General features: G+C 44.5%; 2 protein-coding genes across 4 annotated transcripts; both read right to left on the bottom strand.

The window, feature by feature from the left end:
* On the bottom strand, positions 1–15,093 carry ptpn23a (protein tyrosine phosphatase, non-receptor type 23, a). Of its 3 annotated transcripts, none has more exons than XM_077526495.1 (24): positions 14,746–15,088; positions 12,547–12,621; positions 12,342–12,469; positions 12,119–12,195; positions 10,965–11,014; positions 10,770–10,901; positions 10,620–10,700; positions 10,405–10,536; positions 10,290–10,337; positions 10,155–10,211; positions 10,023–10,081; positions 9,856–9,935; positions 9,576–9,690; positions 9,448–9,513; positions 9,220–9,365; positions 8,601–8,912; positions 8,370–8,524; positions 7,854–8,185; positions 4,834–7,783; positions 3,738–3,922; positions 3,506–3,610; positions 3,172–3,310; positions 2,981–3,094; positions 1–688 (listed from the first exon to the last, which is right to left on the bottom strand). In XM_077526495.1, exons 1-24 carry the CDS (start codon positions 14,827–14,829, stop codon positions 149–151), a joined length of 6,162 nt encoding a protein of 2,053 aa, XP_077382621.1. In that variant the 5' UTR covers positions 14,830–15,088; the 3' UTR covers positions 1–148. The 3 variants fall into 3 exon arrangements, with proteins under 3 accessions (XP_077382621.1, XP_077382620.1, XP_077382622.1); XM_077526496.1 differs by adding an exon at positions 2,877–2,900 and having other exon boundaries at positions 540–688; positions 10,155–10,337; positions 14,746–15,093; XM_077526494.1 differs by having other exon boundaries at positions 10,155–10,337; positions 14,746–15,089.
* A 7,678-nt stretch (positions 15,094–22,771) lies between these two features.
* LOC144022983 (cortexin-3) lies at positions 22,772–25,808 on the bottom strand. The gene is made up of 2 exons (XM_077528212.1): positions 25,592–25,808; positions 22,772–23,509 (listed from the first exon to the last, which is right to left on the bottom strand). The coding sequence occupies exon 2, from the start codon at positions 23,403–23,405 to the stop codon at positions 23,154–23,156; it is 252 nt and encodes an 83-aa protein (XP_077384338.1). The 5' UTR covers positions 23,406–23,509; positions 25,592–25,808; the 3' UTR covers positions 22,772–23,153.
* Positions 25,809–27,304: the final 1,496 nt, after the last annotated feature.

Here is a 27,304-nt window from a genome sequence, read left to right as displayed (position 1 = left end):
TGTAATTCAATTCATTTATTTTTAATTAATAGTGAAACTTTAAAATATTTACAAACACAAAGTCGCTTGATTGGTCGCCTTAAAGCCCCACCATGTGGATAGTGATGGCGGTGCATGCTGAATTTTTTTAGGGTGTGTGTGTCTTATTTTAGGGTTTGTTGAGGCTCCACAGGGGGTCCAGACCGCTGAGGGGGTCCGTACTCTCATCTCCCCGGTTCCCATGGAGACCCTGGCCCTCCACTGGTTGCAGGAAGCTCTGCTTGGTCACCCGTTGTTTGGCTCCCCCGCCACCACCGCCCTCCATGGAGAAGGCCTCGGGGGCCAGCGAGGCTAACAGCTCCAAAGACGAAGTCGGTGGCGGGGTGGCCAGAGTCTCTGGTGGCGGTGATGCCACATCCAGGCCGTTGGAGGGTGGAGGGGACAGAGCGGCAGGGGTCGACCCCGAGCAGTCGGGGGCCGATATGGGTGACAAGGGTGATCCCGGGAAAGCGCCAGGCTCCAGAGGAGGGCAGGGGTCAATTGGAGAATGGATGGACGGCGAAAAGGAGAGGGGTGGATCATCGTCATCATCAAGGTCCAGGTCGCCGGGGGGTGGTACACTTAACTTGGCGATGGTGGCCTGGATGGAACTGATGGGCATGTCGCCACCCAGAACAAGGTCCTGCTGGGATTCCTGGCGGGAGTACGACTGCAAACAAGACCAGGAAGTCACAGTGGCAACGATTTGAAAACAATTGAGGGACCACACCACACCATTCTCTCTGCACAAGAATCAAATTTGGACCAGACCATACCCTTAGGACTAGAATCTTCCCACTTGACTATAACCTTCGTTAGGAGTACTACCTTAACTCAGTACTACAGCCTTCACTTGGGACTTGACCATTCACTTGAAACTTAGTACCTTCTCCCTCGGTCTAGACCCTTCTTTGAGGACAAAAGATCCTCTTGCTAGTAGTGCCTTCTCTCATGACCGCTCTGGACTAGAACTAGTAGCTTCACTTGGGAATGGCAATTTATGCAAGACCAGTGCCTTCTACCTAGACTAGACATTTTCTCATGACTATACAATTCTCTTGGGACTACAGCCTTACCTTGGGAATAGTACCTAAGGTCTACCTTGACTAGAACAGAACGAACCTCTTCGGACTAGACCATTCTCTTGGGACTTAAAGGCCTTGTCTCGACTGAAAGCCTTTCTTAGAGGTAGAACCTTCCGTCAGGACTAGACCATTCTTTGGAAAAAAAGAACCTTCCTCTCAGGATTACAAGCTTCACTTGGGACCAGGAAATTCACTTTCAATTAGAAACTTCTCTCAAGCCTAGAAGCGTCTTTTGGGTGTGACTTTAGACCTTCCTATTGTAGGGGTGTTAAAAAAAAATCGATTCGGCGATATATCGCGATACTACATCGCGCGATTCTCGAATCGATTCAATAATCGGCAAAATCGATTTTTTTTTTTTTTTTAGGATTCACACCTTAAGCATGGAAGAATGTTATATGAACGGAACATTAAGCCTTAATATTTTATTTCAATGCTGTTCAAACATGAAACAAATTACAACCTCTATAAGACTGAAATTTCAGATAAATAAATAATACATTTTCATATAAATCTTACACTCTACAAGCTTACTGATTAGTATTTTCTAAATTTGAATGAAAAAAAATCGCAACAATCGACTTATAAATTTGTATCGGGATTAATCGGTATCGAATCGAATCGTGACCTGTGAATCGTGATACGAATCGAATCGTCAGGTACTAGGCAATTCACACCCCTATCCTATTGACAAGCGTACTTTCTCCCAGGTGTATAATCTTCCCTGTAATCTAGAACCGTATATCAGGACTTAAACCTTCATTTGGGACAAGGCTATTCTCTTAAGACTAGAACCTTCTCTTGACACTGTACATTCTCTCTCGATTGAGACCCTTTCTCAGGGGTAGAATCTTTCCATCAGGACTAGACCATCCTTTGGAATTTAGAACTTTGCCTCATGATTACAAGCTTCTCTTGGGGCGAGATCTTAACTACAACCTTCTGTCATGCCTAGAAGCTTCTTTCAGGTGTGGCATGAGACCCTTTCGTTGACAAGAGTACTTTCTCTCAGGTGTAGAATCCTCTCTTACTTTAGAACCATTCTTTGGAATTTAAAAATTAACTCAGTATTACAAGCTTCTCTTGGGAAAATACAATTTTCTCACAAAAAGAAACCTCTCAAGAATTAGAAGCTTCTTTCAGGTATGACATGAGAACCTTTCTGTTGACAAGATTACGTTCTCTCAGGTGTAGAATCCTCCCTGTACTCTTGAACCATTCTTTGGAATTTAGAAACTTTCCTCAGGATTACAAGCTTCTTTTGTGAAAATAACTCAAAAATAAGTTGCTCTCAAGAATAGAAGCGTTTTCATTTGTGACTAGTGACCATTCTGTTGATGAGTACTTTCTCTCGGGTGTAGAATCTTCTCTGTAGTCAAGAACCGTATCTGAGCACCTGAACAGGCATTTGGGACAAGACTATCCTCTTAAGACTACAACCTTCACTTGGGACTAGACCATTCTCTTGATGCTAAGCCTTCTCTCTTGACTGAGACCCTTTCTCAGGAGTAGTACCTTCCCATCAGGACTAGGCCATTCATTGGAATTTAGGACCTTGTCTCGGATTATATGAGCACATTCTCTCTAAATAAGAACCCTCTCTCAAAACTAGAAACTTCTTTTTGGTGTGACTAGTGACACTTCTGTTGATGCAAGTCATTTCTTTCAGGTGTAGAATCTTCTTCGTAGTCAAGAATCTTATCTCAGCACTTGAGCCATCATTTGGGACAAGACTATTCTCTTAAGACTAGAACCTTCACTTGGGTCAAGTACCTTCTCTTCGGACTAGAAACTTCTCTGTGGACGAGACCCAAACAAACATGTCCGTGTAAACTGCATGCGTTTTCTTGTTTAGATGCTGTGTAGGGTGTGTGTACCTTGGAAGTGGAAGCTGCGGCATTCTTGCTGCATGGCATCATGGTGACACCGTGTAGTAACAAGATCTGCTCAGCGTGTTTTGACACAGCCTCATAGCAGAACTTGAGGTGGAGCTGCACAGGACATAAATACTCAATTACTTAAGCGTAACGCACAGCGGGCCGTGTCACTTTTTGGGGTGGCATCATACCTTTTCCTGTAGCATGTTCTTTCTCTGCTGCCGCATCTTCTTGACCAGGACTCGAAGGTCCGCGATGCCGTTCCCCGCCTCCAGCTGCTGCACTGCCGCATACAGCAGACAGAAGGCCCCAGTGCGACCCACACCAGAACTACAACACGGCAAGAGAAAGAGAGAGAGCATGTTCTGGTTAAGACCACCTCAAAGGAACATGAGTATAAACACTACCCTACTCATGAACAATGATCTTATGAACATGTTCACAATCCTCATCTCGGGACTAGAACTTCTGTCATGTCTAGTACCTTCTCCCGGGACTAGAACCTTCTCAGACTACAACACTAACCTGCAGTGGACCACCACAGGCATGTTCAAGGGTCTCTGGTGCAGGTAGTGTCCATGGACCTCCTTGATGAAGTGCAGCAGGTTGTTTTTACTTTCAGGAAGTCCCCTGATGGACATAAAGAACACAAGTCATAGGTTGTTTTTACTTTCAGGACGTCCTCTGATGGACACAAATAACACAAGTCAGAAGAACAAACTGAAGACAAGCCAAGAATATACGTGAGTGCTCGTACAGCTCTGGCCAGGACGTAAACTGCAGGTGGACTACGGTGCGCTTCAGACTTTGCTCTTGATACTGCAGGGAGATCATGCGCTCCACATGGGTGGCCGTGGTCTTGTGTGTGGTCAGACTGAGCTTGATAGGACCATGAGACATCTGCTGGCCACGCTCAGTTGGGAAGTAGCGCACAACTTTTCCCTACCAGGGCAGAAGTAAGACCGTCACAAATCAAATGGACTCATGCGAAAACACAAAGAGCTATAACTGGCCAATTTTTACCCCAGCATTTCATCTAGCTAGCTTACAAGAGCACCGTAAATGTTACCAACTTGAGACATTTCAACAACCCTTCAAGACTGTCACAATAATAATTTCTTGGCATCAAGAATCTACAAAACGGCTTTGGCCTGACTTAATGGGATCGTTCGGCTTTTTTAACATGAAACTCAATTTCATCCTCACCTCCCGTGTGTGCGATCAGCACTGACTTACCCCTGACAGCGTTCTGTGACACCAGTTTTGGTCTGGCGTTGGACGAGAGGACAATAGTCCAGCAAGCTGGCGCCATTACCGCCAGCCACTACTTTTCTGTTCGTTCGTATCACTGCGCGGCGCCCTGTAGACAGCGAATTGACGCACTGCTACCAGCTGAACCTTCCGCCTGAAGTTGTTTGCCTTTTCGAAGGCGGAAGTATCAGCTAGCTGGCTGCAGTGCGTCGGTTAGCTCTCTACAGGTCGCCGCGCAGTGATACGAACGAACAGAAAAGTAGTGGCTGGCGGTAATGGCGTCTGACTTTATTCAGGAAAGAGTATTGTGATGGAAATGTATCACGCTTTTGAAAACAAATAGTTTTTAGAAGAAAAACGCTTTATTTCCGAGACCCCAACCAGCTTGCTGGACTATTTTCCTCTCGTCTAACGCCGGACCAGAACTGGTGTCACAGAACGCTGTCAGGGGTAAGTCAGTGCTGATCGCACACACGGGAGGTGAGGATCAAATTGAGATTCATGTTAAAAAATCCGAACGATCACTTTAATGAAGCTCCTCCAATCACTTCAACATAGTTTCTTGGCATCAAGATGTCACAAGATCTGGAGTAATTAGGTACCTTCTCCACTTCCTGGTCCGATACTAGCATGATCACCAAGGAGACCTTCTGCTCATAGACCATTAACCAGAAGTCGGCGGCCGTGCCAGTGAGTGGCGCCTGCGTGGCAATGATTTGCGGGCAAAATGGTGACAGATCTTTGATGTAGCTGGCGTTGATGTAGTCGTCTTTTCCCGACTGCAGCTGCACACGGCTGTGATCGTAGGGCATGATGTCCTGGTGCCGGTTCTTCATGGTGTAGCAGCGGGCGATGGCGATTGACAGCTGCCGGGCGTCTCTCTCCTGCTCCTCCTGGAGCTCCTTCCAGTATACGTCCAAGACTGACATCCCCTTCTCGCCGTCTGAAGGCTCATCCAGAGACTCGGCCCGGGTGAGGAAATCTTCCAACTCAGTGTGGAGGCGGGCAACAAGCTCCGGAGCTTCATACGGATCCCCTTGGATCAGAAGAACACCCTGGGAGTCCTTCTTGCGACGCTCACCTTCCTGGGGGTCTGCTTTAGTGGGCTGGAGGACATTGGTGGGGGACTTGGTGCGTCCTGGTTGGCTCTCGGGACTAGAGGATAGAAGGTCGTGGTTGCTGGAGTTCTGACGCTGAGACAGAGAAGTGGTAGGAGGAGAAACGGTCGAGGGAGACTGAAGAATGCCACCGATGTTGGGGGAAACTGTTGGTCTCTGCTGGGGTGTCAGAACCAGAGGGGATGGGCCAGGTGTGGGGGATGTAGATTGTGCAGGTGATGGGGAGGGAGGAAGTGTTGCCTGTCCTGGTTGTACTACAGCAGGACCTCCAGGAGAAGGTTGGAGCATGTGCTGGGGGGGCATGTGAGGTTGCATACCATGTGGGCCAAGCGCAGCTGGTGTCAGTGGGGCACTTGTTGGCACATTAGCTCCTGTAGCGGATGGGTACATAGAAGGCTGCGAGTGAGTGACGCTATGAGACGGTTGAGGCTGTTGTGGGGAGACGGATTGTGGTGCCAGGGGCTGCTGAGGCATCATGGGGGTCCCTCCAGCGTAACAAACACCACTAGTGTGATGGGCTTGCACGTGGGTGTGACTGGGCATGGACATGGGTTGCTGAGGCATGGGAGGATGTCCAGGGTGAGGGTGGTGCTGCAGGGCAAGGGAGGTTTGAGGAATGTGTCCTATGGGAGCCCTTTGAAGATGGACCTGAGGACCAGGAAGCAGATGAGGTTGTGAAGCAGGAGGCATCTGTGGGTGATGTGGGGGCTGGAGTGTCTGGCTGGTAGGAGGCATCGGCCCTCTGGGCCCACTCGTTATTTGAGTATGGGGTCCCAGTTGCTGAGTATTAGGGGGCATTGAGAGGTGTTGGTGAGGGAGGTATGGTTGAGAAACAGGTGGTACGGTTTGAGATGTTGGGGGGAGTTGGAGAGGCGCATTTTGTGGAGGCATCAGGCCCCGAGGTGGGCCTGGCATCACCTGAGGGTGCTGCTGGGGGGTGTAGTTCTGAGGGGCCTGGTAGCCTTGCGGTATCTGTGGCCGAGTTGTGTAGCCATTTTGTTGTGGTTGCATGTGACCTGAGAACACTTGTGGGTACTGTGGAGGGGCGGCAGGCTGCAGAGGAGCCCCAAGCTGCGGCGAGCGGCCAGTCTGTGGAGGGACACCAGGCTGCAGAGGGTGGCCAAACTGTGGTGGGCCGCCAGGCTGAGGAGGGTGGCCAAGCTGCGGCTGAGGAGGATGGCCAAGCTGCGGAGGGCCGCCAGGCTGAGGAGGGTGGCTAAGCTGCGGGGGGGCGCCAGGCTGAGGAGGGTGGCTAAGCTGCGGGGGGGCGCCAGGCTGAGGAGGGTGGCTAAGCTGTGGGGGGCCGGCAGGCTGAGGAGGGTGGCCGAGTTGCGGGGGGCCGCCAGGCTGAGGAGGGTGGCCGAGTTGCGGGGGACCTCCAGGTTGAGGAGGGTGGCCGAGTTGCGGGGGACCGCCAGGCTGAGGAGGGTGGCCGAGTTGCGGGGGACCGCCAGGCTGAGGAGGGTGGCCGAGTTGCAGGGGACCGCTAGGCTGAGGAGGGTGGCCGAGTTGCAGGGGACCGCTAGGCTGAGGAGGGTGGCCGAGTTGCGGGGGACCACCAGGCTGAGGAGGGTGGCCGAGTTGCGGGGGACCGCCAGGCTGGGAAGAGGGGCCATGCTGCGGAGGCATGTATCCATGTGGGTAGACCTGCAGCGGAAGTTGAGGGGTCGGAAGGGCTCTTGGTCCAGCTTGGTAGGACAGGGAGGACAGGGGTTGCACCATGGGGAGTTGGTACTGATGTTGCACCTGCTTCTGTTGTGTCATTTGAGGCACAAAGTGGGGGTAGGCACCCATCTGTGGGGCTCCAGTATAGACGGGAGAAACTGAGGGTGGGACGGGAGATCCGGTGTAGGCAGCAGAAACCGAGGGTGGGATGGGGTGCTGTGGGGTCGGAGTGTAGGGTATAGGTGCTTGAATGGTGTCCACAGTGGTGGTTGACGGCCGGACAGGGGCAGGATAAACTGTGCTGGCTTGAGGGAGTTGAGGCCTGTAACCCGCCTGTGTAGGATGTTGTGGGGGCATCTGGGTGGCTATGTGGGGAATAGGTCTGCATGCCATTGGTCCTGGTATGGGCAGGGTGCCAGATGTTGGAAAATGAGCGATCCGAGCCAGAAGCTCAGGTGGCGGTAGATTAGCTGGGAAGCGAGGAAGCCCAGCAGCTGAGGAACCAGGCCAAGGCAATGAGCTGCTACCGCCCACATTGGCACCCGGGGGGAGGAATGCTTCTGGACCTGGCTGAGCCGCAGAGGTGGGAAGAGAAGGAATGTCCAGTGGGAGGCTGCGAAGCTCCTCTGGCTTGTCTTCTGATAAGGCTAAGATGGCAGCATTAATTTGGGCTAATTCCGGATCCTCCAGACTGGAGTCTTCATCCTGAGATTTTGGCTTCAAGGAAGGCTTTGCTGCAGTGGGTCTTGGAGGTTTCTTCTGGCTCTCTCTACAAGGACAGCAGAGCTAAGAATATGCTAGTTTGAGTAGTTGCAACATAAACATAGAAGACAACCTACCTTTCAATGAAGTGCTTCCTCTCCTCCGTCCTGCTATGACACAAAGACTTTACTCTCTCCAGTAGGCGTGATGCTTTGGCCTCCAAGTCATCATAGAACTCCTTGCCTTCCTGCGACTTCTTCATCAGGTCCTCGTAGGCCTCATAGGAGCCCACCAGGCCCTGGACCATGCTGGTCCACTGCTGCTCTGTCTCATTCAGGCTCTTGCGGACCGATGCAAATTGAACGTAGGCCTCAGTCAGAGCCTTCAGGATGTTCTCTTGGGCTGATAAATTCTGGTCAATGTAGACCTTCACTGATTCGTACTTCTTCAGCTGCTCCTCAAACACGTCCTGGAAGTACAAATTGTAGATATGAGTTTCTGTGCGGTCTGGAGCTTCATTCTGGGGTAAGGAATGTTCTTCCTAGTCTGGTGACCTGACCAAAACGTTTTTTTTTCGCCCACTCAGCACCTTCCTTCCTCCTGGCTCAGTATCTCACTGTAAGGTCCGAAACATTCTCCCTGAAACAACTTACCTTTACATCAGCTCTCTCCGTAGTGACCAGGATGGAAGTGATGTCATCCTGCTCAATGAGGTCCCGCAATTGTTTCTCCAAAGAACCTCTTTGGTCCCTCATTTCCTGAACCTTCCCCAGGATGCGCTTCACACACTGCATCTCGGCCATGTCCTCTGCTCAACACAGCACAATTGCTTCCTTTGCTCAGACAGAAGTTCAAACAATCCCTCCCTTTTTACCCATTTTTACCTTCGGTAAGTTGCGGGCGGGGCAGGGTGTCTCTCAAGCTGTCCAGTGGTCCACCCAGAAGACGTAGATTGCTGATGTGCAGGTTCATGGCCCGATGAAGCTCCGTGTTGGTGAAGCTGGCCTTCTCGTGGGCCTCCATGTATTTTTCCAGGTCCCTGCGGAATTCCGCTAGGAGCTGAGTATGTGCTGCTGGGTGCACTTCAGCCGGGGCAGCGGTTTCAGGAAGGGTCCGTTCGCCGACCTCGTCATCCTCTAGAAAGTCTCGGATCTCTCGTAGGGACGACTCTACTTCGGTGAAGATGCCCGAGAGGACTGAAGCACAGAACAAACGATGAAGGTCAGTCTTTTAGAATTCAAAAGCTGAAAATTTCCTTTATGTCACGATGACATATTGGCAAATATTTTTGAGAAAAATGTTGGGATGTTATCAGAATTGGTTTGCCGTTTGTTTTATTGGCACACCGATCCCCAGATGTAGGTTTGCACTTTTTTAAAATTATGCAACAATTTATTGCAAATTATTTTGCAGTCCCCAAAGTTTTAGTCTGCGGACGCCTAGAGCACAGTTTTTGAACCACTGTACAAACAGTTTGTCTTTGGTGTACTATGCATCACATACCTTGCATGGACTGGACAAGGCTCTTGACGGTGTCAGGTCGCACACTAAGAGCAGCACATTTCTCCATCAGGACCGGCGGGATGTGGTTGTACATTTCCAGGTTGTCTACAGAGTCGGCCTCCACGCCCACTGAATCCATGAACTGCCTGCATGCAAGGGAATGAATGTGTTAGCTTAGCAATTAGCAACACTCCATCTCCACCCCATTTACATATGCACTGTGCTCACTCCAGAGTGTTGTTCTTGCTTTCAATCTTGGTCATGACGTCTCTCAGCATCTTGGCTTTCTCCTCACTGTAAAAACAAATATTGTGTAGCAGCGAGCGTGCTTACGTGCTAACAGCGTAGGGGCGTACCTGTAGAGAGAGGCGGCTTCATGGGCTGCCATGGGTACCAGCTTGACAAAGAGGTCCGGTCCTGTGACACTTGGGTCCGTGGGGTTGACGGGTAGGGCTTTGACCAGGGGGGCGCCTGCACACGATATGGAACTTTGTAAGTAACACACAGGACAAGGAAATATGTTCTAAAAATTCAGATTTTTTTTTCCAGATTAAACCCCCACCCCCGACAGAGAATGCAAATACAATCAATTTACCTTCCAGCCCTATTGTGCAAACTGGCTACGGTCCTTGTTACCTTTGACAGACGTCAACGATTCCAGAGAAGGAATAGACTCGTGATAGATGAAGTCATTGTCCTTTTTGGCAGAGTTGTATCTACAAGTAGACCACTCACTTCAAGTAAACCGGGTGAAAAAAAAAAAAAAAAAAAAAAGGATTCAAGAAGTTTTGAAAAACTCTTACTTGCCACCTATGACATCCATGGTGAAATGCAGGGCATCCTGCACGCTGTCAGGCTGGCCCTGCGTATAAAAACATGTTTTGTAAGACCAACCGTCGTCATCAGTGTGATGCCGTGCGGAGAACATTCTGTACCTTAGCTAGCTTGATTGCCTCAGACAGTTTGTCCAAGGAGCTTTGAAGGTATGCCAGCTGCACACACAAACCCAAACACAAACTCAATAGAGCAATGTAGCCACGACTTGCAACCATTTGTGGGTGTGCACGTACCTGCTCGCCGTATTTTTGCTGCTCCTCGGCTTGTTTACCCATGTGGAGCTGTTGAGGAGTAACAGTGAGGTGTGTGTTCGCAGATTGATGTGTCATGCATGCACTTCGCACTCACATGTGCGATAGCGGCAAAGTAGTAGATCTTCATCTGGACCAGCTTCTTCCAGTCCTTCTGAATCTTTCCCAACATGGAGGCTGTGTCAGAGTTCTCCAGAGCCCTGCAGGCCTCCTTGTAGTAATCCACCACCTGTGGGCGTCGCAGTATACGCGCTTAACAGGCTTTCACGGGCGCCATGTTGTCATAAGATTGAAATGATTGACGGGGTCCACCTGAGCGCTAATGCGAGCCACCAGGAAGCTCTTCCTGTTGTCCAGCATGGATTTCTCCAGGAGACACTCTTGAGCCTGACCCTGACACACACATGCATACAGATTGAATGTCACAGTGTGCACGTGTTTGGGTGTGCGCGTGCGTCCTACCAGCATGAGGTTGATGTTAAGGTTGAGGATCTGGTGACTCATGTCTACGCTGAAGTTGTGGCTAAAGTGGTCACTCAGGTAGGAGAAAGCGCCGGCTGAGCACTGGAAGTGTGTGCAGGACACCTTCATGCCCTGGAACCACAACAAAGTGTGAGAGCGTGCACGAGTGCGTGTATGTGTTTAGATGCATCGTACCTCCTCAGACACACGGTTGTCCATAGCTCCCAACATTGAATGCAGAGCTCCTACAAGTCAACACAGGTGAGTTCGAACATGAAATACAAATAATGGCCAAACGTCACTACTGGAAGGACACTTTACGTTAATGGCTGTCTGCACTTTTGTGTTTATGTCCTGAATGTACACTTTGTTACTGTGGCTTGTTTGCCGGAATAAAAAAGTGGCTTCAACTCCCGTGGACAAGTTCACTGTAGGTTTTAACATACCTGGCCCATAAAAATAGGTCGGGTTCTGGTTCAAATACCCACATGATATAGGCCAAAAAAAAATAGATGGGTTAATTAGTGGCCCATCTGTCTATGACAAGGTTGTCAAACATACAGCCCGCGAGCCAGGACTTGCCCATCAGAGGATTCAATATAACCCGTGAAGGCAAAACAAACTATAGATTTTCACTAAAATAACACTTCCAGCTAAATTTGTCCACCGGAGGCCGCACTGAAAACCACTTATATGACATTCTGAAATTTGCCTGTTACAATTTGGCGCAAAAAAATTGCACTGACTCATGAAGACATTTCAGATTACTCTGCAATAAATGGAAATATTTGAACAATGTATGTGTGATTACTTAAAAAAAAATCAGTATTTTGACCTGTTTTATAGCATATTAGGACATGGGTATACTTGAGATCAAAATGGGTCAAAGCGGTCTCTTGACTTAAATTGAGTTTGACACCCCTTGTCAAGCATACCTGCTTTCAATTTGGATTTTGGATGAAGTCCTTACAAAGTGTTCATCCAAAATGGCTACTTCAAGTCCAAATTGCTCACCTCCTGTTCCACACTTTTTTTTGGTTCATTCTGCTCTGATCATCACCCAATTTTGTCTTGATCGGTCAAACTGCTATCAAGTGATATTTTTTGGGACACCCCTAAACCCACATTTTCATCAAAAAAGATTGGTGAGATTTTGGGAAAAAATGGATGACCCCAAAAAGGCCATTTAGTCCTTAGAAGAAGATTAACTTCAGAGATTCCACGAGTCTTTGCATTACCTAATGGTTAAACCTTGATAAATAAAATGTTGGGTGACAACTTCTTGATGGTAGAAATGTAAAGCATTGCACATAGTGTCAAGGAAAAACAACCACACTTATTCAACTTACCAAGATTGTAGAGAATACACGCCTGCTCGTAGCAGATGTCCTCATGAACCACAGTTTTACCAGAGAAGATCTCAGTCCTGCACAAACACACATTTCACATAGCTTCATCAGTGACTCATCTGTTGCTGCATTGCTTTATTGAGTCAGTCTCTTCTTGTCTCAGAGGAAAAAAAAAAAACTAAATCATGTGACATAAGTTCGTATGTGTGTGTGCTCTGTGTACCATGAGATGGATACAGCCGCGTCCTGTCCCGCTGCCATGGGAACGCGACTCTGCAGGTAATGCAGCTGACCGAAGTACTTCCTCAACGTGCTGCATCCCTCAAAGTCTCGAGTCACGTTCACTGCGCTCTGACGAACGCAAGCATGTTTCAGGCGGTCCCTTCCAGCCGCGGTCACATGACTGGTGTCACGTGACTTGAACGTACCTGCCGCAGTGTCTCCAGTTTCTTCAGTTGCTCGTTGTAGTTCTCGGGATTCTCGTTGTAGTTCTTCAAGATGTACTACAAGACAGCAGACAAATGTCAGCTCGTCGTAAACATTCTCTAATAGAAAACACATAACAGAAAAGGTCGTTATTCAGGTGGGAGTGTTAAGATGAAGGGGAAAATGTGGAGATGCACAAAAATCAAACTGTTCTGTGTTCGATGTTAAGTTTCCACAGACAGTAATGGTTTGGGGAGTCGGAGCCATCATTTCTAATTTGCTGGTGTGGGTCCATTTTCTTTTAGCAATTACGCAAACAACGCAGCAGCATTGCAGGAAATTTTACAGCACGTCAAGTTTTTTGGAGATAACTATTTTATTTTTCAGCAGGATTTGACACCCGCAAACGAACAACCAAAACTACATGATTGAATAGCCATGGAATAAAAAATACTTGACTGGCCAGCGAAGGCCAATATCAAAGCATCTTGGGCTACAATAATACGTGAACTATGCCAAAGGTTGATTGCTGTCATTCCAAGCTGCCTTGATGCTGTCATTAATGCAAATGGCGACCCACCAAAATATTGAAGGAATATTGCTTTAATGCAGTTTTTAGAAGTCCAGCAATTCTGTGTTGAAGATCCTTTTTTATTGGTCACTTGAAATATTAAAATTTTGTGAAATATTGGATTCATTTTTTTTGTCTTTATATCACAATCACCAAAACTGAAAACATACTTTAGGCCGAGGTACCTGAGTCATTTAGGCCTTGAAGTAAAATTATATTTTCACATGAATCGATTTATGGTTTTATGAATCTCTATGCAAAGGCAATGCAAAGGAGAATCAATTCCATTAATCAATATTTTAAATCCACCCCTATCATCAGCCATTTCTAGAATTTCTTAGACCGTGAGGAAAAAAATATCTCTTAACTCTGCTTAAAAAAAAAATCATTTGTTTCAGCCCTAGAACAGAATCCACATACACAAAAACATAAGACATTATAGAACAGACGATAGAACACTACAACATTTTGACATGTAAAACACGATCTAGAACAACATGCATACGATGACTCAAGAAGATATTCTCGGCCACATGACAGAATATTTCAGAAAGGGTCAGGACATTCCAGGAAATTCAATTTCAATAAAAATAATCCAAAAGCTACACAGTATAGCTTGTGTATGAAGAATGAAAAATAGGATCAACATATGATTCAACAAGGAGATCCCAACCTTTATTGCACAGTCACATATTACATACCATTAGGGGGGAGGGGGAAATCACAAAACACTAAAAAACAAGTCACAACTAAAAGTCATAATGTCATATTGATAATTGACATCTAGTGGGAGAACATTTCATTGTTTTGCCACTAAATGGCATTAACAGATTGGTGAAAAAAAAAAGATGTACGACCAAATAAGTAGCAGCATTATACAGATTAATTGCTATCCAGTGGAACAGCATTTCATTGTTATGCCTCTCACAAAATGTCGTTGGCATTGATTTAGTAAATAAATACTTTTTGGACCAATTAAGTGAATTCGGACAGTCTCTTGCTGCACACCTGATGAGCTCTATAGTTGGGAATCATCGACTGTCAATTCTGAATTAGCGATGATGTCTTTGATGATTGTTTATTAAAAAAACAGGAAACATCCAAAGGTAAACTATCTACAAAAGGAAGTAGATAAAAGAAAATGATTGTGCAACACTTTTTTTTTTTTTTTTTAATTGACGTGAGTGACTTTCAGGTAGCATAATTATCAATACTCATTTAAAACTTGATATATTTTAATTTCCCGTCCACTTGTTGCTACTTGCTAGCTGTTATGATGGCGTTGCGGCTTTGAGTCATGTGACAGTGACAGATCAGAGCTGGTCCAGCTGGGCCGTACCGGCCCTTGCTGGTCCACTTGTGTCCGTATACGCGTGCTAGCTTTTTCGTTAGCTGCCGGCTAATTAGACCAAAGCCCTCATCCAGCGTTTAGCTAACACGAAGCTAATCATAACACAAAAATACAGGCTGAAGCTAGCCGAGCAATTCGGCCTTCTGTTAACTTCTCCTGGATGTTTAGCCAGACAACCTACGCCGCTTGGCTCGGTTCCGGTCAAAGCTGGTTTGTTTACGGCCACTTTTGAGCCAGTTGCTGGCCGTCTCCCCTCCTCCGCGTCCCCGCCCAGCTCACCTCCTTGACGGCCGAGTTGAATTGGAAGTCTCCCGCTTCCTTTAGGTCCAGCCAGATCATCGGCATGCGTGGGACCGCCTCCATCGCGGCGGCGGCAGCTGGCGGTGCCTTCAAGTCCGCGAGGATGTCACTGGAGGTCGGCTCGGGGTGGCGGAGGAAGGCGGCTCTCGAAGACGCACTCGGTTCTTCTTCCCAAACAACTATGTCATGAAGCCGTCCACGCTTGAACCGGAAGTGCGTGGACGTCACGTAGACAGCCAAGGAGCAATCCGCGCTTGGGATTGTGGGAAATGTTGTTGATATGTCAACCGGAGCTTTTCTCTTGTTCTAATCGAGATCTTGGGACCGCACCAAGTGTTACATTATGACGATTTAAACCGATTTACTTTTTTTTCCCAATAAAGGATCAAATTTAACATTTTATGACGAAAATGTACGTTTTTGCAACTGTTGGAACGTCAAACTCACAGGCCTAAACACTACCAGTAGTAGTCATGTCCGTTTACAAACTACATTAAAAATATTTACTAAATTAAATGTAGCAAATTATTCAATCCCAACAGTATATTTTCTTAATTTCCCAGTGTTTCTTTTAGCTATGTGAATGTTATTATTTTATTTTTACTTTTTATTTTTTTGTGTCCAAAAACCATATCCAATCATATTTCATCTTGTATGTGTTTCCACGTTGACCATGCCAACGTAGTCTGCCCTTTACCTTGATAATCTGACGGGACTGTTTCTTTCAACAATCCGATTTCTAATTCGTCTCGTCTTCGTCAGTATTTTTCAATCCTGTGATTGGTTAGTCTAAGCAACATTTAACAGCCAATCCAGACTAGCAAAGCACAGTTGTAACGGTCTCACATCATTTGTGTGACTGGCATTGGGCCTGCAGACTCTTCACAAATGGAATGAATTGTAGAATAACCTCCAGACTAATCCGCAGCAAGACGAGTGAATCGAATGACCAAGATGCATATTGTCATGTTGTGTGCATTGGTTATTTGGAGATTTAATGAAGGTCGAAACAAGGCAACACAACACTCCACAGAGGACTCGCTGTGTTTGTTAATCCAGCCCGTAGACTTGAGCATTTACTTTAGCAATAGTCCTGCAATATTTGTTGCTTACATTTTGCTGTTACAAGAATAAAATAGTATTTTGTTAAAAATAAAAAGTTGTAATATCAGGAAAATAAGGTCAGATTTTGCCAGTATGAAAAAACTTTACTTTGTAAGAACAAAATTGTATTTTGTTGAGGGAAAAAGTTCTTATTTTACCACAATAAAGTTATATTTCTCTAAGATGAAGCAACTTGTTTTATTATTATTTTGAAGTCTGGAGAAGAAAGTTATAATTAAACAAGTGTATAAAAAAACATAATCTGTAGGAATATTGCACCTTTTTTATCATGGGGAAAATAGGACTATTGAAAAAAAAATACAGCTTTTGTTCAAAAAGTCACAAGTAGAACTATTACATTTTCTTCCACTAGATGGCAGTACATAATTACTGTAATCTGCGTATCTTCTTTCAGTGACGTTTTTATTTTGGTGTGCCATTTTTTTTCTAATATATATATTTTTTATCTTATCTAACATCCTTGTTTTGGTTCAATAAAGGTTTTAAGCAAGCAATGATTTCAAAACTCATGAAAGTACCTCACTTGACTTGTCTCCTTTTTTGCCAGAGGAGGGCGCTGTGCGCTCGCGCAGACGTGAAGGCAGACGTCTCCAGACACATCACTATGGCGACCACATCTCAGGATGCTGATGCAGCCACAGGTGGGCACGCACGCACACACGCACGAGTACACGCACACACACGAGACAGACTGAGGAGGAGGCCCGCTGAGGAGGATGACAGCAAACAAGATGGAGGGAGACGCAAAAACAAGATGAAGCAAAGTGAAAGAAAGACACACAAAATGACTTTCAATAATGAGCCAGTTCTTCAGACTGAAGATGAGGAGGAGGAAGAAAGTAAGAGGAGAGTCATTGCGGAGATGTTTCTGAAGGCTGTTGCCATGGTTACTTGATCTTCTCGCTGTCACGCTGACGTTTTACGGATTCAGCTCACGGTATCATCACAAACAAGCTGCACCTTTGTCACAGCCCCTTTCATATTGCAAAATTTAATTCAGACTTCATTCATAATTCATTCCCATTTTCATATTTGCATATGTTGCATTGCAAGTTAATTTTGTTTTACATAATTAATACCACTTCATAAACCAACATATGATCAAGCACTTTTGTATATATTGACATATTTTATTGCACACCATTATGATGTATTCTGACACTAGAGTAAAATATATTTGGCCACTTTATAATATGTTTTTTTTTCTTCTTGTGTTTAGGGCCTGTTCTCTGCTGCTGTGATTAGCGCCTCAGTGATATCTTTTCTCTCGATGTCAGCCACTTCTTCCATTTGTTGGTGGTCTTTCCATCACAGTCCATCTGGCTCCTTCTCCTTACCGGGCTTCTGTTGTCTGAGGCATTCACTCAGATGGTCGTCCATGGAGCCGTCTTCTTGTGTATTTTTTCCCCCAAATGAATTATTGTATTCTTTACATTGTATTATAATTCATTTATTGTCTCTGTAGTGTACAATTTTCTTTATAGTATTTACTTGACACTAAATTTCATTGAGTCAATTTCGAGGCTATCGATTAACATATAACTAATAAACAGAACATAATTCATTGTTTAAATTAATCATGTAAATTATTGTTGCATCTACAAGATTTCACAGACTGAACAAAAATTCACCTAGTAATGATTTTGTATTATGTCCTAATTGAAAGATACCTACATAATATTCATATTTTTAGGTAACATATTCGACATTTGTGCTCACTAATGTGCATTCCACACTAGTTAAATGTTCACTCTGCAGCTGCGCTCATGACTAATATGTCATTCGATTAGCGGCGGTGAAAAAGTCATGTGGATAGTTCACGTGTGGGTTTTAAGATAAGAAATATGATATTAGTGTAGCGTGAGTGTTGCAAGGCAACACGAGTGTGGTTGGTTACCGTGGATACGCAACCTGATACAGCAGAGGAACGCGTTGCTCTTCTGTGGGAGGTTGAGCTTACATCATCTTTCATGTCATGATGTAAACGATCTTCATTTTTATCTTATTATATAAGCACACTTGTGTATAGTGCGTGTTGTCAGTTTTTTCCTTTTTTTGCGTTGGAGGAACATCTCACCATCAGTTTGGCTTTCATCCAAACTGACCTGCGTTAGCAGATGTGACGTCCTGATCAGTGCGACCCACAATTCCTGGCAATCGCATATGCCGAATGTGACAGGAAGTAGAAGTCGATACCTGCTTGCGTGCGGAATCATCTCACGCCTCATGATTGATGTGCTTGAAATCATTTGCTCATTCTCTAGTCACTGTGCAGTATAGGGATTATTATGTCGTGTATTCGGGTCAGTCAAATAGAAAATAATACAGGCCCAATCAACATCTCATTGATCGATTAACAGGCCTTATCAATACTTCAGTGACAGTCTTTAACACTCCTGATCGACACCTCGTCAACACTCAATCATTAACAAGTCTAATAGACGCTATAGCGACATTCTAGATTGATTAACAGGCCTGATTGACACTCTAGATCGATTAACATGCCTGGCTGACACTGTAGATCGATTAACAGGCCTCATTGACAATATCAATACTCTTGATTGATCAACAGGACTTCGACACTCTTCATCGATTAGCATGCCTGATCAACACCTCTGACACTCGAGATTGATTCATAGGCCTGATTGACATCTCATCGATACTCTTTATCAATTAAAAGGTCTAATCGACGCTATACTGATACTCTACAGGCCTGCTTGGCACCTCATCCATACTTTTGATCGATTAACAAGCCTGATCGACACCTCATTGACACACGATCAGTAAACAGGCCTGATCCACTCCTTTTCGACACTTGATCCATTAACATGCCTGATTGACACTTTCTCACCACTCTCAATCAATTAACAAGCCTGATCGGCACCTCATTGACACTCGATTGGTTAACAGGCCTGATCGACACCTTATCGATGCACTATCGACGACATTCTGTTGTGGTCACACACCTGACACACCATGGTTGCCATGGTAACAGTGGCAACAGCATTCTCCGTTTTAAGCGTCACTCAACCGTGTCAGCCAATAGCGGCCCTGGACTCATTAGCATATCGCAGAACGCCGCTTGAGCCCGACTGTCGGCGTGGCGACGGCGGCCATGACAGGTTGATCAAGCCGCTTATTTCCTCTTTTTGAAAGTTACGTAAGAAGATGAACGCTCGTTTCAAATTCGGATCCGCTTCAGACTTCCCTGAGGTGGCGCGTGCACACGAAATCTTGCCTGGGGGAAATGTTTGCAACACGTTGTTGTTATTCTGTCTGACGCTCTGCTGGGCCTCAAAGAACAGCCTGTGGCCACTGCGTATGCGTGCATGTTTGTGTGTTTGTGTATTTAAATGTATGTGTATGTGTACCTGTTTTGGGTGTATGTAAACGTTTTTGCTACATTATGGGGCCATATTTCTGGTTTAAAACAGTCATTGTGAGGACCGACTTGTCCTTGTGGGGACGTTTTGGTGGGCCGCACAAGTTCAGACCTCTTTTTGAGGGTCAAGACTTGGTTTTAAGGGTTAGGCAATCAGTTGTGATGGTTAAGGTTCGGGTAAGGGGCTAGGAAATGCATTATGTCAATGAAATGTCCCCACTAAGATACAAAAACAAACGCATGCGTGTGTGTGTGTTCACCCTGTCTGGCTTCACAAGAGAAGCAATCGAGCCACCGGCGGGTGTGTGCTGGCGGCAGCTGATAAGGTGAAATTGAAATGTTTTCAGGCCTCCCAGAACTCCGCCGCCGCCTCCTCCTCTGAACCTGCCGAATGGCTCAGAGGAATCCATTTTTCATTTGGGTCTAAACACATGACGCCTCCGCCGCCTCAAGCAGCTAAAACGGCGTCAAAACAAACGAGAGAAAGAAGGACGCTGAGAAATCTGACCTTTTAATTCCAAAAAAAAAAAAAGGAAAGAAAGGCTCCTTTAAGAGCTTGAAGGCTTCTAAAGGAGCGCGAAGGCTCCGACATTGACGGGAAACATGGGGAAGCGAGAAACATGCACAGAGAGGCCAGCGACATGCACAACCACCAAGCCAGAGAGAAACTTGTGCGACTGGCGGAGGGAAAAAAAAAAAAAAAAAAGGCCACAGCATCACGAAAACGGCGCGAGAAAGGCTCAAGCGGTCCACTTCCTGTCGCAGCAGGAAGCGCACGGGCGGAGGGGCGAGGAGGCGGGCGCGAGGGGAGTGTCTCTCTTTTAATGACATCACCAGGAAGGAAAGTCTGTAAACAATCTACACTATAAGGCAGAGGTGGGAGGAAGTCACATCTGTGCACGTCTAAGGTCTCAAGTTGTCTTAACCTTCAAGTTTCAAGCAGGTCCTAAGTCAAGATGAGTCCTCACTAAATTTCAAGCAAGTCAAGTAACTCACAACATATTAGCCCCACACATTAGCCACTTTTATTTGTTTGTGTTTGCTAGCTGTGCTAGCATCACAATCACATCGTTTTTGAAATGGTCCACACCAATGTCCTTACAGAACTTTATTATTATTATTATTATTATTATTATTGTCTTAACCTCTGTGTGACCGACACAAAGCTTAGTTCATATAGCTAGCTATTATTAGCTTAACTGTGATGTTAGCTTAGCTTACGCTGCTTTGTGGGGTTTAAATTCTTTAAAGCAAATCTTGCATGTTTCCGTTTGCGTTGATCAAAAACGTCCATTTTCTATAACGCTAATCCTCATTAGGTTGTAGGTGACCTGGAGCTGATCCCAGTTGACTTTGGGTGAGGCTACACCCTGGACAGGTTGCTAGCAAGTGTCAATTTCACACTCACATTCACACTGAACAACAATTTACACTTCAATAAAGCTAACTTGTAAGTTCTGGACAACATGAAAGTACAGAGTTAAACCCGGGCCCTCAGAACACAAAGGCAGAGTTGCTAACCACTTGTCCACTATGCTGGCAAAAGATACACTGTCTTGAAAATTCACAGGTGAAATTGTTTTTTGTTGTTATTTCGACTTTCCCTACAACACATTTTCAAGTGTAAACAGCTAAGACTTGTCAAGTCAAGTCTATCATACGTTTTAGCCAAGTCACGTGACTTGAGTCAAGTCATGTGACTCAGGGTCCCCACCCCACCTTTTGCTATCAATAAGCTAGCATAGCTTACTTTTAGAATGACAGACAGATGAAGTTAGATGTTGTAGTTGTTGTCTCATACCATTTGAGTTGCCATCATAATTTGAGCAAAAACATAACTTTGGATCCAAATATAACCTCAAAGATCCCTCAATGATTGTTCCGTGCCCGGTTTGTGTGAACTACAAAAACAGAACAATTCCCCCCAAAACAACAGTTTCAAGTCTAAGTGAAGTCAAGTTTCATGAAGTGAAAGTCATGTTAATTCTTTCACAAGCGTTAGTCTCAAGTCCTAAAAATCCGCGACTTAAACCCGACTCGAGTCAATTCAGGTGACTCGGGTCCTCCACCTCTGCTATAAGGCGCACAGATGGCGACAAGCCATGGCGTCAGTTGGCGAAGGCGTCGGTGGGAGGACGGAGACGGAGATGACCGAGGAGACGCCGCCGCGGTCGAGGCGCCGCCGCCGTCCACCTACCGAGTGCCGGCAGTGACCCTGCTTGAGGAACACGGACGTCACGTGACGAAAAAAACCACACGGGACAACATGTGGAGGCACACGGTACAGCACTGTCAACTTTGGGTCCGACGTGGCCACCGCCAGTGTTCAAAAGGGTTTACGTTAAAGGGAGCGCTCCTAGAAGAAGAAGAAGAAGAAGAAGAAGGCGTGAAGCCTTGGAGGAGGTCGACTACGCGGGTGGGCGGGACAACACTGATTGTCTAACTCTAGCAAAAGACGCTGGCATGTAAACTCTGTTTGACCCTGTTTTGACGTCCACACACAAGATGGCGGAACGAGGTAGTCCACAAATGGAGGACGAGGGAGGAGGGAAGAGGGATGTCCACTCAAGGGGGTGTCCAACATGTCCGCTCAGGGAAGCCATTTTCAAGGCGACCGAGCCGCCACGTGATGCGAGGATTTTCGACCAGTGGTTCTCAAACTGGGGGTCCAAAAAGTCGTAACTTGTGGGGCCAAATCATTTGTCAAAAAATGATGTCTTAGAATTTTTTTTAAATTTTTCTATTTTATCCCCGCTGCAAAGAAAGTTGGGTAAGCTCATTTTCTATAGCTAAATGAAGTGCCTCCACTCAGTTCTACATAGTTCCTTGGTAACAAGATGTTACCAATTAAACCTCTGACATGATTGTGAAATCTTATAAATCAGACTTGCCTGTGTGAATAACAGTTGTTTTAAGAACAGAAGGAATAGTTTTTTTTTGTTTTGTTTAGAACAAAAACGTACATTTTTTCTATTTTCTTCTTTAGAGCATGAAGGTGAGTTTTCAATCATAAAAGGTGTAATATTGCAACAATAAAGTTGTTAAAATCTGTCTTTAATATCATAATAGTACGACTTTACCTTGGAATAATCTGATTAGATTTTTGTAAGATTATGATAACTTAATCGAGGTAAAAATGACAACTTTTTATCGTTCCAAAAGTTGAACTTAATTCCCCCCAAATTAACTTTTTATCCTGTCAAAATCTGACTTTATTTTTATACAATTGTCACTTTCTGTCCTGACAAAATTTGATAAGTTACAAATTCTTAATTAATTTTTTTTTTTTTTGTATTCTCATTCCTTGACAAAATCTTTTTTAATCTCTTAACATAAACTTTTATCCCAATAAAATGTAATTTTTTAAGATTTGAATTTTTAATACTGATAAATTCATACTTAATTCTAGTATGATCAGGATTTTTTTTTTTTGCCAGATGTAATCCAAGCACATTCTGGTAAATTATGATTTTTTTTTTTTTTTTTTTTTTTTTTTTTTATTCCTGACAAAATCTGATTATATTCTCATAGGATTTAAGCATTATCCCCCCTCCCCCCACCCCAAAATGTCTTTTTGAAGATCACTTTATTCTCGTAACCTGACCTTTTTCCACTTTTTTTTCCCCTGACCATAGGCGTTTAAAGCCTTTGGGAGGGGGTGAAAATTTCTTAATTAATTTTTTAACGTAAGTAAATTGCGGACTTTAATTGCCTATTGCGGGTCTTTCTGTTATGCGGCCCCCTTTGATAAACTGGGTTCACCGTTATTCCCATGTCATTTTAGGGTTTCACGTGACGGTCAGGTTGACTCAGCGTTAAGATTACGAACCTTTGAAAAAATGTCTCCCCGGGACCCCGCAAGTTTGAGAACCCCCCCGCCTTACACGATGCGATAGTCGAAGGTGTCCTTCTCGGTGTGGTCGGTCCAGTTGGACGAGGGCATGCTGCGGTAGGGGTCCAGCAGGATGCGGAAGCAGCGCACGATGAGGAGCGCCAGGAAGATGAAGAGCAGCAGCACGAAGACGAAGGCCGCCTTCTGCTCCAGCGTCAGGTAGGACGCGGCGTGGTGGCCGCCGCCCGAGGACGACAGCGTGCTGCTGAAGAGGCCCTCGGCCATCCTGGGCACGTCCATGCTGGAGCGTCGCGGCTCCAGCGCTGTGGCCGGCGCTCGCTAACCACGCACGGAACACGGGGTGGGCTGGGGTGGGCTGGGGTGGGGGCGCGGCGCTCTGACGCCTGCGAAAGGGACCGCAAAGCACACGAATGGTCAGTCAGTCAATTGAACAAAAGTGACCACAAACGCCTCATTGATTGTTTTTGAAGTGAATTCCTTCGGGTGGAGTCATTGTGGCAATTGCAGATATTTTGTCAGGATTAAGATGGAGAATAATGACAAAACTTTGATTCGTCCAGTTTTATTTTGGTAACATGCTTATGTCTGAGGTCAAATGAAATGAATAGCTAATGTTACTCTTTGAATATGGATGCTATAGTCAGTGTCACAGAGTGTCATCATCTTACATTACAAGAACTCTGTCATGACTAGGGTCATGCAAGGGTTATACTTACTGTCATGACTAGGGTCATGCAAGGGTTATGCTTCCTGTCATGACTAGGGTCATGCAAGGGTTATGTTTACTGTTATGACTAGGGTCATGCAAGGGTTATGTTTACTGTTATGACTAGGGTCATGCAAGGGTTATGCTTACTGGAATGACTAGGGTCATGCAAGGGTTATGTTTACTGTTATGACTAGGGTCATGCAAGGGTTATGCTTGGGCCATGCAAGGGTTATGTGTGGGCCATGATCGTGAGGTCAAGTGTCTGTAGCCAGCATCTGGTTTCAACTGGTAAGACGCTATGTGGTGTCAGAAGCTATGTGAAGTCAAGAATCTTTAATCTCTTTATCTGGTCAAGAGCCAATCAGATAATTCCATGTGAGTCGTGTTACCCACATGTCTAGCCACAACCAATCAGATCAATTCGCTGTCTATATAAGCCTGTCTGAGAAGTGTGTGTTTTTGTCGGATTATTACCTCTGCTCCTCTGTGCACCTCCACAGTTATCTTAACGTCTCATGATTCTCGATACATTCTCGTTGTTTCTCGTCTAATCAAGTTAGTTCTACGCCTCTCGATGTTATGCGAATAAAGAGCTAAAATCTTATTTGTGTCTGCGTGTTTGGGATCCAACCCCAGAACATAACCTCCAAGCATCAATCTTGTCTTTGTTTCTCAAGCCTGCAGACAGCAGAATCACTCATCTGTGCTTATGTAGGCCACAAATCTATAACAGTTACAGAGGTTTACATATATTAAGATTAAAAACCCCCTTGAGATCATCCATTAAGAATTGGAGCTATGTGATTGATCCGTGTCCAACTCCAAGCCTGAAGCGATGCTTCCTTAAGACTCCAAATGAACCACAAGTCAACTTTACTTTCACAGCTAAATAAATTGACATCATAAAATGTTAAATCCATATGAATTAGAATACACTACAAGTTCAAAGGTGTCCAACTAATTGACCATTAAATCATATAAATATGCTGTATAATGTCATCATACGTGCACTGTGAACCTCTGCTATATTTTGGGGCCAACATTTGCACCCTCACTGAAACAGATTTTAATTGATAATTTTTTTTTTCTATTAAAGTGAAATCTCCCTATAGTGAAAATATGTGAATAATCACAAAAAATACATTAAAAATTCAATCTGAATGCGATCATACAAATAAAATATGGAAATATACAGACATGTTACATACATGTAAATCGTATATGTATATACAGTATAGAAAATGATTAAAATGTAATCAAAATACAATAAAAATGCAATTATTATTTGATTAAAATAGTTAATAGAAATATAGCAAAAACTAAAATTTCAATCTATAGAAGTGTAGCGGTAATTCATATATATGTAAAATAGAACGTAAATAAAATGAATATATATATATATCAGACCAAGTAAAAAAAAAATCAGCAATATTAAAACAATAATTTGTAAAGAATCCAGAATGTACGGCATTTTTGCTTATTACAGAAAATAATGGATATGATCACAATATTCTAATTTTCTGAGACAGTCCTGTATATATATATATATATATATATATATATATATATATATATATATATATATATATATATATATATATATATATATATATATATATATATATATACACAAAATGGACAAAATGTGCCAGTTGTGCATATGTTGCTGCTGATCATAACATATACGAAAATAATGAAAAATAAAATCCTTCCTTTTCCTCATGTCACTCCCGCATCAAGTGTGCAAGTCACTAACCTGCTTCTGCTCTTCTTATCGTTTTCTTGTTTGTTGTCGCGTCAGCCCGCCATCATCCCGCCGATGCCGCCGGTTCGATCCCCGAGTCCGTGCGTGCGAGCTGCCCGCCGCCGCTGTCTCCCCGCCGCGTCTTCGCGTCTTCGCGCGTGGACCTCACCCTGGCGTGCGCGCGTTTCTCTTTGCGCGCCCTCGCGCTTGCTTGCTTGTCTGGCGGCGATGGAGCGGTACCCCGTCGCTACGGGCAACCTGTTGCCATGGCGATCCTCCAGCAGGGTGATGTGGCGCAAGTCAATGAGGGAGGGGTGCGGCCCTTGCGCCCATGCTTTTAAGATTACGTGCGGGTTTTGCGTTTCACTGAGTTGTCTGATTAGGTACGACCAGCTACATAAAGTTGTGTCTTTCATGTTTTTTGAAGGCGTTTGTGATTTGTGTTTGAGGTGTTTTGCACATCAAAGACAGATGAAATAGTCTTGACATCTTATCCTTAGGTGTTTTTGTCTTTAATGTGTTTTGAGTAGTTTTCTCTGTAGCCAGCTTTGATCAGGCTTTTGTGTCTTTGATTTCCTATAGTGCAACATATAGCATGACATCATAACAATAATTTATGTCTTTGAAGTCATTTTGAATTTGTGGTCGGGGTGTCTTTGACATCAATAGTCTTTAGAATGTATTGTCTTTGATTTTTGTTTTAGCCTTTGTCTCATATATAGGATAGGTTAAATATTGACATAGCATGACGTGCTGATATTTTTGATTTGTCATTTATTTTTCTTTGAGATTTTTTTAATAAATGTTTTTTAAAATGTGTTTAAGAAACCTCAAACAGTCTTTGATGTGTCGCTAAAGTGTTTTTGATGTGGGCATGACCCAGCCTCATCCTAATGTGTTTTTGATTTGTCCATGGGGTGTCTTTGACATCAACAATGCTTCATCAAAGTTTTTTTTTTTTTTTTACTTGTCTTTGATTTTTTTTTTTTTCCTGTGATGCCTTTGATTTATATTTGTGGCGTCTGATGTATATTGGATTGTGTTTTATGTAGCCAGGAAAGCTGCATAAAGTGACGCTTAAATGTTTTTGGTCTGTTTGTGAGGATTTGCTGACATTAAAGATCCTTCAATCCTTGGTGTGTCTTTGATGTCTTAATGTATTTTTTTTTTACATAGGCAAACAGAGTGACATCCTTATGTGATTGTCTTTGAGGTGCCTTTGACATTTAAGACGCCTCAAATAGTCTTTGACATGCCTGAAGTGTGTTTGGATGTAGACAGGATCAGCTATTAATTGTACACAATTAGGGCAAAGTGATTGTCTGTGAGGGTTAAAGGCAGTATAATTACTGAGCTTATATAATGATATATAAAGTATGTTATTTACAATAGTATAGAATACATGATACTATTTGTATGGGGTTTCCCTGAAGTGTCAGTGTAAGTGGTGTCCTGTGTCGCCCTCTGGTGGCGACCAGTGAGTACTGGAGCATCTTTTACAGCCAATAACATGTCCTTCCAAATAGGACTTCTTTCGCATAGGACAATTTATAATCATAATTTACTCGTATGAGACTCGGACTTATTATCAAGGTTATGTTTTTGGTATTTAAAAAAATGGCTCACCCTCATACTCCTCACCCTCCCTTTAAGGCAACCATTTTGGGGTTGGGTTATTAGTGTTTTTACTTTATTTTAAAATACAGCTTAAAAATATACAACCCA

Source organism: Festucalex cinctus, chromosome 7 (genome assembly GCF_051991245.1).
Source record: "Festucalex cinctus isolate MCC-2025b chromosome 7, RoL_Fcin_1.0, whole genome shotgun sequence".
Classification (NCBI taxonomy): domain Eukaryota; kingdom Metazoa; phylum Chordata; class Actinopteri; order Syngnathiformes; family Syngnathidae; genus Festucalex; species Festucalex cinctus.
This window is presented reverse-complemented; position numbering and strand designations above follow the sequence as displayed.